Below are 15,906 nucleotides of genomic sequence, written 5' to 3'. Positions count from 1 at the left end.
TTGAGGGCAGATGGGTCATGGTGAAAACACATGGTGACATCAGATGAGTTCAAATGAGCCTGGGGGCCAGTGTTGGCATGCTGAGAGCTTAAATGCACCTCCCTCGCATTTGAAATGGGCCAATGCTGGAGCAGAGGGGGTTCACACCATCGGCACGTTGGGGGATGGGAAGGACACCCAGGCAGTCCTTCCATTTCCAAGAACTGCTGTTGGCGGGGGAATGAAAAAAAAAAAAAACTTTCCTCATTCACCATTTTTCTCCTCCCCTCCTCTTACTTCTGACGTAAGTCATGAAAGAGGAAGCACGCTCGACTTGCACACTTTGAGCCATTAGGAGGAAATGGTATATTAAGATTTTCCGCAATAAAAACAATATAGACAAACAGGTGTTGTACCAAATATAATATATAGTACAAGTGTTGTTAATCCAGTGTTTGATTAACAATATATAGTAATAACAAGTAGCATTAAAAAATACTTTTTTTTTTTTTTTTTTACACACACCCCTTCATTATCTGAAATAGCAGGCTCCACCGAGGAGTGAGAAAAAGTATGCAGTCAAGGTATTTTTGGATAATGGCATAAACATTATATGCACACAGACAGCGACATAGGTAATCTTTTTTAATGTGCTCTGAATTTGCAGAGAGCAGCTAAACATGGCCCAGACCACCCAGGAATAGGGGGGCAGGCTTGTCTGTTCATCAAGTCAGTCTCTGCTGCTTGTGCAGAATGTCTCCAGAGCTTCACACGCGCATTCTTCAGCCCTCGCAGATATCTGCCAGAGATGAGTTCATGGAAGACGTTGCAAAATTTTGATGCGAGCCTGAGGACTGTGCCGGAAATGCCTCTGTTGTCCATCCAGGACAAAGACCCTGGGTGAGGATGCCCCCCCTCGCTCAGTACCGGCCTCTCCCTCCTCTCCCTCCTCTCCCTCCTCCTCCTCTCCCTCCTCCTCCTCCTCCTCCCTCCTCCTCCTCCTCTCCCTCTCCCTCCTCCTCCTCCTCCTCCTCCGCCCCTGCCCCTGCCGCGGCCCCAGCCTCTCCCGCGGCCGCTGCTCAGGTGTCCGGCCGAGCGCCTCAGCTTCTTCCTCTCCTCGTGGTGTTCCCACTCGGCCTGCTGCTGCTTCTTCTGCTGCTCCGACTGCAAATGATTACAGAATAACGTGTTAAACAGTGTTCAGCTGTGTGTTTCCACCTGTACATTCAGGGAGTAAAGTGAGTTTACATTTGGGGAAAAAGCAAGCAGTATCAACCCTTACTCACTTCAGCTTCTAAAGGTTTTTTCTTATATTTTCATGTTGAGTGTTTCAGGGTATTACCTGTCTGTAAATCTGTAAACACATCACTCAATAGAGACCGAAGACTTTCTCCAAGCTTTCGTTGCTAAAACTGGGTGCAATTAATTCGAGAAGGAAACCTGCACTCCAGACACTACAGGGCAGCCCGTAGGGTGATGACATGCAGAAGTCGTGTTGTTGCCCGGGACATTCATATTTAACGTGTTATAAAGCTTTCTCCATGTTACACAGTGACTTGCTATATTTCCAGTTTGTTTCACTACAGAGGAGTGTCCCTGAAGTGCCGTACGTTTGCTAGTGGCCATTTTTTTTCTCAAGTGTGAGACTGTATGAAGTTAAACCATCTTCAGACCACCTTGGTGCATCCTCACCAGCATGGACAATTGGCTGCACTTGGCTGTTAGTTTACAGTGTTTTGGGTTTTATATTTGTACTTCATTGCTGAGGCAGAGGATGGTGCCTCATGTGAACAGTTTACCTTTTTGAGAGTGAAGGTCAGCTGTTTGCTGCCCACTGCAGTGTCGGCCATGTTGCTGGTTCCACAGTGCTCCTCTAGCTTCAGACGGTCCTCCAAAGAAGCCCTGGAAGAACATTCACATTCCTCAGACACATTCAGAAAGTAGTTGGCTCTTAACTTGCACTGTGGTGTAGTTTTCTATTATTATTATAATTTTAATAAATATTCTTATCTATTTAAGTTTTTCAATCTGTTTGAAACAAAGTTTCTTCCATAACTGGAGAGGTCAGGTTATGCCTCCTCATGAACAGCTGCAAACCCTAAAGCAATCTTAATAATAATCTGGGTTTCAAAGACAGTTGCACACTATAAGCCAGCACTCCTCCAACACTTCTGTTAAATGTATTTCCAAAGACATACTTCTGCAGTCTCTGCTTGCGGGCCATGTCGTTAAAACTTCTGAACTCCTCCCCGGCCTTGATCTGATAAAACTGAGGCTGACTTGTCTTCTTGCTGTTTGAGGTTCTCTCTTCTCCGTTCTGTTCCCTCTCCAGCAGGACGGTGTTGCGGTCTGCTTCCTTCCTGTCATGCTTCCGGCGGTCTCGGCCCTCCTGCCACAGCAACCTCCGCTGCTCCCTCACCTCCTCCACCCAACTCTTGTCGTCGTCCGAGCTATCCTCCTCGGAGCTGGCTCGCCCCTCGGGTTCTTCCTCGTCTTCAGCCGCCTGGACAGAGATTTCACAAAGCTTATTGAGAGTTATTGTTGTGATATTCTTTCTTGGCACTTAGGACAGGCCTAATGAGTCATCCTAAATGATGTCTAGAAAATACAGTACGTGCGAACACAGCTCGTTCGCAGAATCCTGTGAACAAGATGAACAAAAGAAACAGATGACTGTCTGGAGGAATTTTGAAACGCTGCAAGCTGAAATCACACGTAATACAGTTTTTCCAATACAAGAACAGAATGTGGAAAGCCACTATTTAGTTATGCTACTCCCTTTGATTCAAACCAATGCCTCCCATTTGTTTTCCTTTTCAAATGGGAGCAGCTCAAGACCAATGTCCTTCACTCACATACTTACATTTCTAAACGCCTGGAGACTGTAAATGCTTCCGTACCTGAGGAGGAAATGGGACTAACAGATCTTTTGAGCATTACCTGTTGGGAAGCAGCGGCCTGCTGAGCCAGTAGACGCAACTTCTTCTTCCTCTTTTGTCCGACCTTGGAGACGATGGGGTTGAGGAGGCGGAACTCTTCGCTCTGCTCGTCCACCTGGTATTCTGGGTTTTCGAACATGACCTTGAAGCGGTCGTCTCCCAGGATGCTGGGGAGAGCCTGCCATTTCGAAAAGTTGAGAAAGGGGAAATGATCAGGGTGATGGTTTTGTAGAGCATACTGATTCTCAGTTTGGTTTTAGACTTTTTCTCTTGCTAACTGATGCTGGGATGGTGAATACATCCAGCTAAAGAGGTACAGAGAGAAACTTTAAACCTTTATTTCAATAATTTTCAACTGAGTACCATTTCATAATGTGCCCAATCTTATGAAGGTCCCAAACAGAACAGAATGCATAACTCATGGCAGATGATGAGTTCTGAGTATCTTCAAAATAAATGAATTCAGAGACCCAATAACAAATGACACACAGTAACCACATAGATTTTGTAATCTCTGTTGTCTTACCTTGCCCTTCTTTTTCCTAGAAGCCAGCTCTGCTTCGTCATCACCCTCCTCCATCAGCTTGAGAGCAAGCTCCTTGTTCACCTTAGGCAGTTTCTGTCTCAGAGCACATTGAACGTTTGGTTACACACACAAACAGGACATATTACTTAATCAGCTTCATTTGAGAAGCAACAAGCAAATTTTCCCTGGCAAGCTTAAAGATGATTTGTTTTAAACATTTGAGAGTGAGACAGGATGTGAAGAAACATTGCATTCAGGCATTGACTTTCTGGTCTTCACAGGCAGTAACCAGGGCAAACCAGTTTGAAATGCACATTTAAATGAAATTCTTGAGGGGAACTGGCCTATGTCAATGTGAGAGAATGTGAAAATTGTATAAGGAAGATAATGATGTGTGTTTTGAACACTGGGTAAGAATCTTGTGATCACTGATTTGCATGATGTTCTCCCTTGTACAAACATAAAAGACATCTCAGGGCCAGAGATTTTAATAGTTCTGCTTTGCAAACTCTGTGAATCCGTAACCACCAAAGATGAAACATTTTCTCAGGATCTCTCACCTTAACCTGCACCCTTTGGGTCCTGGACTCCTCAATCTTCTGCCGGATCTTATCCTTGCGATACTCCTCGTAAGCAAAAGGATTGGCCATGGTTTTGACCTGCGGCCGAACCAAAGAGCAAAACTGTCAAATCTAAACTCACCTCTTTGAGAACAACAACAACAACAACAACACAGCAGGTTTTGTCTGTTATATCATGATCCGTCTGATTTAACAACACAGCAAATTAATTATGCTTACAGGAACATGATATAGCAGTTAGACACCTCACCTTGTGATAAAGCCTGATGTCCATGAAGTAGCCGTGCATGTAGGCTCTCAGGAGAGAGGACCCCACCAGGTGAGACAAACCTGACACAAATAAGGAAAAGTCAGGAATGTGCTCAAGAAATGAACTGAAAAAAACAAATAATAAAATCCAGACATTCACGAGCAATAAAGTGAATTTATCTGAAATGATGGGCAGAAATATAGAGATTGTTGGCCATATTAGCATTGTGTCTATGTGTCAGTCTGTTGGTTCACCACTTTGGACCAGACTGAAATAGATCAACAACTATTGAATGGATGTAATTACATTTGGTACAGACATTTATGATCCCTTCATGATGAATTGTAATGACTTTGGTGACCCTGTAACTTTTTGTAGCACCACTGTCAGGTCAAAAATGTTGTTCTTTTGTTACTTTGATTTATGACCAAATACCTGCACAATAATAATTCCCATCAGGAATTAGAAAATATTGGCATGCTAACACACTAAACTAAATTGGTAAATTGTATTTACAACCTCACAGAGCCACTAGCACGTTGTTCTCAGGCTCTACCTGAGAACGCATTATTTTATAGTAGCTCTATTTGAGAGAATATCCACCCTGAGATTATTCACTCTAGGGTGTGAAAGGGAGCAGCAGCATGCATGGGTTCTGCTGATCTTTCGATAAATTATTTAAAAAATATTTGTTGCGTCAAAGCATGCCAGCAAGTGAGAGCGTGTAGACAGGAGGGCCTAAAGAATGTGGAGTAAGTGCTCTTCCCAGGATCTTCCGTCAGTGTGTGCCCAGGCTGCCTCGTGGTTACATAACAGGGCCACATTACACGGCTCCTGTAAATCAACACCGCTGTTCCCCTGCCTGCCCCCTCCTCTGCTTTTATTCCACAGCAGCCAACCACCTTTCTGCTTCTTGTCATTTGATCTCTTTACTGCTGAGCCTGCATTCCAATGTTCATTCAACCCTTCCAGTGTCCACTCCCCCGACCCTCCTTCCTCCCACCCCCACACACTACTTTTCTTACCCAAAGCCCCTCAATCGTTCCCTAGGCCTCTAGTTAGGTAGTCTAGCCACCCGTTCTAACCCCCAAGGCGGCAAAGTGGCTCAGATTGACTCATAGTTTTGGGTGTAACTTTCAGGGCTGAGATTAAATAACTCTCTGTGCTTTTTACTAAAATAATAAATGCACCAATTTCATGTTTAATTTGGGGAAATCTTTTCTGTATAACTGGTTGTTTAACTTTGAGATGTGTTTCCACAAGTCTCACCCAGATTTTCCAGGTCCTTCCGGGTGACAAACTTGTAGTCATCATACACCGTGCTCTCCGGGCTCTCCTCCAGCTCCTCTGTTAGGTTGTCCAGGAAGGAGCACCACCGGGGTGCAGGGCCCAGAGCCTAAACATACACACACAAAAAGCTAGTTCAGATTTAGACTGTTGAGTAAGTATGAAACCTGTCGTGTATTTGTTGAAACAAAAATAGACCAACTGTCCAAGGTCATGTTTCCATTCCAGTAAGAGAGTATTGAGTTCTTCCTTTTGCCAAGAAACCGTGGAATCTGCTGACATGCAAACCCAACACTGGTGTACATGCTCATATTTAAAAAAACATATAATACTAAATCATACGCTGGCTCTAGATAGGATGTTTCGTGTTTTTTGTGGCCACTGTAGTTTCTCCTGTACACTTGGAAGGCTAGCGGTACTCAGGTGGCTGTGATCTATATTTCCACTGCTACATGGCACTAAATCTGTCTTTCAGGTAAAAATGCCAAACAGTCCCTAGTCCCAGCTTCTCTAATGTGACAGTTTGCTCCTCTTCTTCGTTTTGTGATGGTAAATTGAATATCTTTAGGTTTTTGAATTTTATATGTATCAGGTGAAACAAGCGAGCAGACAAGAATACTTTGAGAGTTTATCTTCATCCCGGCAGCAAACATACACGTGATTGCCAGGAAGTGGCTCTTCTTCTTGAAGGAAAAACTTCCTGGGGAGAAACAGCTGAACTTTAAAATGTTTTTTACTCAGACAAGGACTGGGCATTTTGTCTCCCATCAGTTACATAGCCAGTATGGACAGGAGGAATGATCACAGCACCCCACAACTCTTTTAATGTACACATGGCATGTGACTGTGAATCTGATTCTATCCTTTAAGGTTACCAACCACTGACTTAGAGGTTGTTGTTTCATGGACAAAGTGTGTTATCTGGAAATTAAGGTTAAATTGGAATTTCTTCATGCCTTGTTTACTGGTGTTGTGTACCGTAATTATGTTCAAATCAGTATAACTTAACACTGCAGCATGGAGGACCGAAACACAACGTCTGCCAAAAGGTTCATTTGCTGAAGTAATATTAGTATGATAATTATGTAATATTAGTCAATTAGTTTTTTCTGTTACATCACTATCTAGTGCTGTTTCTCAAAGTTCAGCACTAGTGAGTACAGAACAGAGCGGCAACTTACAATGATTTCTACCATCGATTAATCTGTCAATCATTCTCTTGGTGATCAATAGGTTGTTTAGTCCATAAAATGTTTCACTGCTTCCCAAAGCAGCTCCTCAAGTGTGTGGTTTTGTCCACAGCCCAAATATATTCAGTTTACCCTCATAGAGGACTAAAGAAACCAGAAAATATTCACATTTGAGAAGCCGAAATCAGAGAATTTGTGACACGATGACTCTAAACGATTAATTGAAAATAGTTAGTGATTCATTTAATAGCTAACAACTAATGGTTGCCGCTCTAGTACAGAAGATACTGAACCAAAGACAGAGTAAGTAACTAGTTTAAAGATCAAAGAGCCACTCATGCTGTGACATCTCTGAGTTGGAATCAATGGATGGGTGAAAGTCTCACGCAATAGGCTAAACACAGCGTTTCTGCCTGTTCTGTGGAATTTGTTCGGTCCATGATGACAGAGTTGCACAGTGAGGTCAAAGTCGACAGAATCCAGCGTTCAGCACCCGGTCATTCTTTAGTTTCATCACTGCTGTGCTGATAAAGCTTCAAACCGTCCTAGAGATAATCAGAGCTGCCTGTGACGTTTTGTTTTGTGTGGCAGAAACATCGCAGAGGTGTAAATGGCAGGTTGCTCAAACAAGTCTGAACGCACATCCTGCTTTTCTAGGAAGTCTGCTTCCTAAAACCATAAACACTCGCGTGAAAAGCCTCACCCAGGACAGGAGGTACTTGGAAAAATCTAAACGTTCCGTCTGAACTCACCTCAGAAAATGAAACCTGTCCATTCCTCATGTTGCCAAAAACATTTTGTTTTATACTGCTTAGGCTGCATTATTACAGTAGGTCCAAACTGATTATCAGTCCAACACACAACTATTACCACGGTATTTTATGGAAAAGAGTCATACTGAATTTAACACCCAAAGCAGTAAAGCTTTTCTTTAGATCGAAATAACATGTTCATGCACACTTGCAACAATGGTGCTGATGCTCTTGTCCAACTTGGGCTACGATTAAGGACTTTCATCATTATTGATTTTAGACAGACAAAGAATCAACACAGCCTTACAACTGACAGGCTGAAACTGGACAATGTTGATATTTTAAATGGTGTAAACAGTTAGCCAAATGTTTGTTTCAGCTGTAGACCCAACATGTATTTCAACTGCAAAGTGATGTATTAACCTAAAGCAGGGCAGAATGGCCTTCAGCATGTCCACCATGTGGGGATTTTACAGATTTACACAAAGCAAGATGAAGTTTACTGTACACACACACACACACACACACACACACACACACACACACACACACACACACACACACACACACACACAAAACACAAACACTAAAACACACAAACACTAAAACACACAAACACCTTCTCTAGAATAACACACGCTGTCAGATAATATCAGAGTCAGAGGACAGACTGTTCATAACAGACTGTTGATGACAAGCTTTCACCAGCTTTACTCATTATACAGCGGCCTTGTGTGAACCAGATTAATGAAAGAGGACATAAATGGCTCATATACCCTTAAAATAGGGCTGCAACTAATGATTATTTTCATTATCAATTAATATTCTGATCATTTTGTCAATAAATTGATTAGTTGTTTGGTCCATAACATGTCAGAAAACATTTCCCTCAAGGCCCTCAACTGTCTCAAAAATCCAGAGATATTGAGTTTACTGTTTTAGAGGACTGAATAAGCCAGAATATATTTACATTTGAGAAGGTGAAATCAGAGAATTTAGACCTTTTTTCTATATAAAATAGTCAGCGATTGATCTTAGAGTAAACAACTAATCTTTGCAGCTCTCTGTTAAACAGGCAACTGGAGCACTGAGCCCTGTACACTCAACTGTCCTGTAACATCAAATAAAAACACCTTTATTGCAACATCAGATATGTGCTATCGGATCAGCATGTGATGAACAAGGTGTGAATGTGACCCGTCTGCTGCAACCTGCTCGTACCAGCATACCAAATCATCAGTGAGGAATCCAAATGGCTCTGCACTCACCGGGATGTAGAATGTGTTCATCTTGGGATCTTCATTGGCAGTGAAGAGCATACCTGTTAATGAGACACAGGGTTGCGGGCAAAACAATGTCAGGATGGAAGCAGAGCAGATAGTAATAGAGCTCATCTGTTATGTAAACGCTGACTTTAGTTCCAGTCACATATATATGAAGGTCCTATTACACTTCAAAAACTAAACTGGTATGTGAAATAGGGAACGTGGTTAAGATCTGAATTTGCATATCCTGAGGGAAGAATACATTCCTATTCAAATAATGAGAGGGGAATAAAAGCTTTTCTTAAAGGTACCAAAGTAAAAAAACATTAGAATCTATGAGCTGAATAATAATGTGAAAACATCTAATAACTTTAAGGATGGAACCTTAACACATTTTAAAAAAGCTTAAAAGCAAAATCTCAAAAAATCTTATTAATTCAGCACCAAATATGGATTTTAATTATGCCTTTGATGTCAAAATTCACCTTCAGTTTTGTGCCTTGTGTAAACAGAGAGACAGGCAATGACAGTCAGAACAAACCTACAAAGTCAAACAGTGTTTGAACTCTGCTGTAAGATGGCGCCACCCGCAAAAGACAGCTGCATGAATGGTATAGGTTGTGAAGAAGGTTCGTATTTAGCTGCTAACACTGCTATCAGCAGACACAGCACTTTACCCAACTGCCACTTTCAGTCCTCCGAACTGCTGAATTGAAGAAAAGTATTTTCCATTTTTCTTTTGATGCTACTGATCATAAGGAAACTGAAAGAGATACTTGTCTTCAATTCAGCTATTAATCATTCTCCAGCATTAAAAAGAAGTCTACTGTACAGTCAGCTGCTAAGGGTTAGACGCATTTGTGATTCTGATTAAATTTGAAGGTGATTAATTAATAGACAACCACATTAACAGGGTAAAGCCAGGTTCAGCTTTCTGACTTACTTAAACCTAGTTATAGAGAAACATTTTCTCAGGGGCTTACATTTGTGTCCACCTACAGTCCTGTATCTAGATCAGTCCAACAAGTAGTGAGTAGACACTGGCACCCTCAGATTGCTATCCATCTACCATAATAAGAGGTCTTCCAACGTACATGATTACCCAGTAAAGTCAGATTTACTTTTCCTTCTCATAACCGTATACATTGTTATTCTATGATGTCTGGACTTCAATGTCCGCTGTTGACATTAAGGTCAGGGGCAGACTCAGGTAACACTAAATATGTGGTTAATTTGTTAAAATGTGTTACTTATATTATATTGGGGAAAGTAAACAAGAGTTAAAAACCATAACAGTCATGACCACAGATTGAGTGAACTGCATTACATGGGCTGGTGGGAATGGGGACAGAATCCTTCTCCAAAGGGAGACATGTTGGATACACTTCCTTGATACCCTCAACCCAATGGCACAAATGAGGAGATTTCATTTGCATTTCTTGAGTTGTCCGTGCCATTTGATGTGTGTTTTCCATGTATTTTGTATCATGTCACTCTGTGCCTGTAGCTCCCCCTGTTGGAATGCACTTGTTGTGCCGGTTGTGAAAAAGTTCAATGGGAGTGCTGTCCTAGTCCTTTGCTTAATGATTTTACACATTCAGCATTCAGCACCCACTTTTTACAGTCCTAATGGAGGTTGAGCACCTTATTTCATATGACTATGGTTCTCCCAATACACTTTAAAGTTACTATTTATGTTGGTGTATATAGTTTTTTATGCTCCTTTGTATATGGTAGGTTTTCTTTTTTATGTTTTTAGTGCTCTAGTTTTGCTCTCTAAAGTAATCTTGTACCTTTGCTGCTGTGACACTTCCATTTCCCTGCATGGCATCAATAAAGCTTATCTCAAGATCATGATGGAGACGTTGTTCTCACCTGAATTAGGGTAGATGCAAATATCATTGATGTTGGTCTGAGGCTGTATAGAGGAGAACACCTTCCCCTGGGGTGAGCAGAGAGAATACAGAAAAGATAAATGGCATCAGAAAGAGTCTAGGCAGATCTAGACAGTCTAGTGCTGTCTTTGTTGTACTTAAGCAAACACTTACTTACTTACTAAGTACTTAACATGCACAGATTTCTGACCAATTTAACATGATATGGCGGCTAATATATAAATACGAACAACCCTTAATACATCATCATGTACATGTATGTGAATGGCAATAGGTGAGTTAGGTCTTACAGTGTCTTTGTTCCAGATTTTTATAATCTTGGAGTCGGCAGACACAACCAGGTCCAGTTGATCGTGGAAGTTGAGTGACTTGATTGGCAGGTTGTAGAAGTGGTCTTTAACCAGCAGTGGCTGGCTGGAGCGCAGGTCATAGAGCAGCACCTTCAAGACAAAGCAAAGGGTGGATAACACCACTAAAATCCAGTCTGACCGTGTGTGTATGTTAATGCATATGAGTGAACTGAAATTTATGTTTTTCTAATCTATATCTGTGAATTAAGGATTTATCTTGACGAAACCAGAGTTGCTACAATGTTACAATGTTACATGAGGCAAAATTACCATTTTTGTCTATGAAGTCTGGTGCCGAGTGATAGCGATATTACTGTTTCTGGTTTAACAAAAGCTCTATGTCTGAAGGGACCCTTTCATAATGCAGTCAGATACTTAAAATATCAATCCAAGCCTGCCAGTGGCAGAAACAAGCACTGTTAGTGGATGTGCTCTAACCAGCGCATTTGTCGCCAAAGATTAGCTAACATTACATGGCAGCCATAGCAGCCCATTTCACGGCTATTTTCCAATTTAACTCTGTGAATTAGGGGTTTATTATCAACCAAACCAGTATTGGTGATTGCTGGAAAGACTGTGGAAAGACTAACACAGATGTCCAGTTTTAAGTGTGTTTTATGATGATCTGCTAGGTAAAATTACTGGTTTTGTCACTGGAGTCTGGTCTGCCTAGTGTCACTGTTTGCGTATGAGATACTGGTGCTCTAGTGTGACATCTAGTGGCAACTGAATTTCATACCAACCTATTCTGAAAGAAGTAGGCTTTCAAATGCTACAACGATACTAAAAAATGTTAAAATTCTAAAAACGCTACATTAAACCAGAAGAGGCTATGTCACAGCGGCGCCAGCTACACAAGACTTCTTCACTCAAAACAGAGCTTGTTTTGAGAACAGTGGAACCCTTTAGAATAGACATCATGACATCAGCCACTTCTTTGTGAGTCAACTAATGTCAGGAAGAAGAAGCAGAATGTCACACCATGTGGGCAGCTGAGAGTTTACAACAACAACAAAGAGAGCGGAAGTGAATAACGAGAGACGTAGACCAGTGTTATAGAGAGCCATCAGGACCGATTGTCCAGCGGCTGCAGATAGCCATCATGACAATATAATGTGTCACACTTGATTGAGTTATTAGTCCAAAACACGACTCAGTGTTTTTTTTACCTGTCCTGTGCTGGTGCCTACTGCCATGGAGAGGGAGCCATTAAACTTCAGCGCACTAATTGAGGGCAAACCTTGAACTCTGTCAACAAAAACACAAATAAGAATAATATTAATAACAGCCGAATATTAAGCAGATAATAGGCCAAGTGAGACACAAAGACAAAGATCTGAAATAAAGACACTGTTGCTGCTTTGTGACAGAATAATAAACTGTGAATCAGTTGAAAGCTGGATATTTCTAAGTGTACCATAATGATGCACAGCTTGCAGCTTGTTTTTCATGCAGCAGAGTTACAGGCAGTGAAGAAAAGTCAGTGCCATGTGCCTACATATGCATCGTCAGGCTGACATCAGCTGAAATCATTTGTTATCTCGGTGCGACAGCTTGGTACGTACTCTGTTCCTTCAGTGAGGCTGCTCAGGGCGCAGTCCAGCATGCCCACTCGGTTCCGGACACGAGGGTCCCAGCATTCGACCCTGCCCTGGTAATCCAATGGAGGAGATGTCAAAGAGTCAGACAAATTCAGGGGAACTGAAGATTCGAGGAAGCTTACAACTCATGACTTTTAAAAGATTTTTTAAATTAAGTGGGACTTTTTAAAAGACTAATAAAAAGCTGCAATGGGCAACCTCTCATGTTGGCAGCTCCTAATGTAAGTGAGAGCAGTAACGGTTTGAAAAACTTGAACTTTAACACTCACAATTCATGCAACAGACGTATTTCTATCAGCCCAGCTGGTGTGTGATTCTTACACCGAACAATATCAAAGAAATGAGAGAAGACAAAGATCTACAATTTTGGTAATAAGAACAGTCTGAGAAAAACCTTTTTCTTATAAAAAAAATAGAAACATATATATTACATATGTAAAAATATAAAAATACCTGGTTAAACACCAGTGAAAATCAACCAATTTCTTATTGCACACATCCAATGGCAGTGAAACTCTACATGGCAGTATAAGTGAACTATAAAGTCTAACTGTGTAAGTGTGTTATATTCTAAGCACAGGCAGCACAAAGAAACCAGATACTGGAAGGAGCAAAAATAAGTCTTTTAATACTCATCATGGACATTTTTATCCTTATTAGGGGTTTTTATTTGTATAAACATATTTAAGAAGTACTATAATGTAAGTCTTCCAATATTTTATTTTTATACTAAAATGCACGTAGCAATGACCACACACACACACACACACACACACACACACACACACACACACACACACAGAGAGTGATGATTTCACTTGTGTCTGCTCATAACTGGTGCCTCATTTCACACACAGCCTGCTATGGCACTTACCTCAGAGGTTCCTGTGGCAAACAAATGATGGACGGGATTGATGTCACACACATTGTTCTCTCTGGTCGAGAAGTCAAGAAAAAAAAGCATCATGAACATCAGCTGAGAGCAACGAGAGCAAAGAAGTCATCAGTTAATGGTTAGTGGTAGAATCATTTTAATATTTTCACCTGGCTGAATCTAACATTAACCACTTACTATTACACTTTCTGTACTTACACAGCATCAGTTTGGAGTGAGTTGAGGAAGCGTCCTTGTTCCAGATTCAGCCTGAACACCTCTGAACTGAAAACCAAAACCAAAACATCAACAGTGTTGCCCAGCCAGCTTATTTCTACATCACACATAGGACAAATCAGAAATGTGCCAGAGTCTGTCAGGCAATTAACTCTCACCTTGAGCCTACAAAATACAGGTCACAGGAGGAGTAATGGTAAGAAAAGTCCCGTCCAAACTTTGGAATGCGTGTCTTGTAGTAGTGTCCGTGCTGGGAGTGGAACTCTACGTAGCGGTTAGAGTGCAAAAACACCAACTGCAGCAACACACAGAAGAAGAAACAGTGAGTTCAAAAGTGAAAACCAAGCCTTTTACCACCTCCAGATGTGGCAGTTTGTATAAAACTGCACTAACTGTCATAAAATGTGGTAAATTAGTAATTACTCATGCAGTTTTAACCTAGTAAAGACTGCTTTCACTGTGGAACTTAATATGATTCCTTGCCAGGATTAATATATTAAATTAACTCCCAGATGTACATTCTGGTAACAGCTTTTTACACTTGTGTTATGAATCCTCCCTGACAGTCATGGCAGTGACTTTGAGGGCTGATATCAGGTGTGATCAAATGAAATGAAGCAGATCCTTTTTGAGTTCTCCATGATTACCCTGCGATGTCGAGAGAAAACAAAAGTAATTTTCTCACGATAAATGATCTTGGTATCTCTGCAAATTGGCCTTTTGTTTTCTTTCTGAGATAATGAGATAAATTAACTCGGGATCTCGAACAGCATAAAAAAAAATTGCAAGCAAGGCCGTTCTTGCGGTCGGTATATTACACCATGTTGATACATATACATAACAACATAAAAACAAACACTTCCAACAGCAGTGGATGAAGCGTTGGGGCAAGAGGGCCAGCAGTTTCTTACCTTAGAGTAGTCATCAGACAGGATGTCAAAAGCCACAACTTTGAGGGAGAGAAAAGAAATAAATCAAATTTAGTCGTACATGACAGGGTGCCGTACAATGAGTGGGTGCGCCTGCTGAGTTACCATCTGAATCCAGACAGCGCTCAAACTTCAGGGACAGCTGGTAGGTGTCATAGCAGCGAATCCTGGGTTTGTAAGTGCCTGAAATGAATGGAAAATAAAAAAAACATACACAAAAAATGAAGTGACTGCCTTCTTGGAAATCTGTTCTGAGCGACAACTGATGTCACTCTCACTTTTAAAGAAAGTCTGGTGAAACACTATCAACAGCTTGTCCTACCTGCTGCCAGGATGAACTGACCATCCCTTGACACTTTGATAGAGGTGCACACTGTGGGCATCTCAAAGTCCTGGATGAGCTCAATCCTGCGCTGGATGTCTGAAAAAGAAAATGATGATATAGAAATAGAAATGTCAGAATAAGACAAAGATTAAGCAGTCTGTGATGCTGAATATGTTGCGGTCAACTCACCAACATCTTTCTTTTGCAGCTGTCTCTTCTTCCGATCTGACAGCCACTGCATTAAAGAGGTAGGGGTGATTAGGATTTGGCCAATAAAGAATTATTTTCAAATCTTACAACTGTGCTTCATTCAACCTCTGTGTGGTTTATTTTAGCTTAGGTCAATTAATATAACTGGTACAGCATTTACTGCTACAAGTGGTGCATAATGAGGTATGGCTGAATAGAGGAGTCTCGAATAATGTTCTACTCTGTAGCTATGTGTGTTCCTTTATTTATATGCCAGGTTACAATAAGGTAGTGTGTTATTTATTGTTTATTTATTGTCAGGACTACTCACGGCTAGCTGTGTTAGCCAGCTAGCCAAGCTCCAGCTAAGCAGTAACTTTATAGCTTATGAAATGTAAGTGCGCGTTAGCAACGAGCCGCGCTCCTTACCTCTGGAAGAGACTTTCCATGGCTTAAGTTGTAAATCTTCACATCATTCACGCTAGATATCTGCATTGTAGGAGGTGAACAGGACTCTGGTCACACATTACACTGTTACTACACACCGGCGAGCTCCACTCAATCCACGTTGTTGCTGCGGGGCCAAAACAGGAAGTGAAGATGAGCGTTCCGAAATTGGTCCGACTAGAAACCGCACTGTGAGCAGAAGTTCCCCTCCTCTCCACAAAGCTCCTGCGTTCAGACAACCAAAGAGAAAATATAACCGATAAAAGTGACAAAGCAGTGAAAAAGTTCAT

General features: G+C 41.4%; 1 protein-coding gene across 1 annotated transcript; it reads right to left on the bottom strand.

Annotated features, from left to right (window-relative positions):
* Positions 1-387: 387 nt before the first annotated feature.
* Positions 388-15,773, bottom strand: nol10 (nucleolar protein 10). Its single transcript, XM_051393419.1, has 21 exons — positions 15,599-15,773; positions 15,170-15,215; positions 14,978-15,076; positions 14,761-14,838; positions 14,638-14,675; positions 13,885-14,021; positions 13,709-13,774; positions 13,490-13,550; positions 12,580-12,665; positions 12,184-12,262; positions 10,955-11,104; positions 10,645-10,711; positions 8,773-8,825; positions 5,545-5,671; positions 4,276-4,355; positions 4,005-4,103; positions 3,445-3,537; positions 2,920-3,096; positions 2,178-2,482; positions 1,779-1,881; positions 388-1,143 (listed from the first exon to the last, which is right to left on the bottom strand). The coding sequence occupies exons 1-21, from the start codon at positions 15,662-15,664 to the stop codon at positions 625-627; spliced, it is 2,529 nt and encodes an 842-aa protein (XP_051249379.1). The 5' UTR covers positions 15,665-15,773; the 3' UTR covers positions 388-624.
* Between the last annotated feature and the right edge of the window lie 133 nt (positions 15,774-15,906).

The sequence above is a fragment of the Dicentrarchus labrax genome, unplaced genomic scaffold, assembly GCF_905237075.1.
Source record: "Dicentrarchus labrax unplaced genomic scaffold, dlabrax2021, whole genome shotgun sequence".
NCBI classification, from domain to species: domain Eukaryota; kingdom Metazoa; phylum Chordata; class Actinopteri; family Moronidae; genus Dicentrarchus; species Dicentrarchus labrax.
This window is presented reverse-complemented; position numbering and strand designations above follow the sequence as displayed.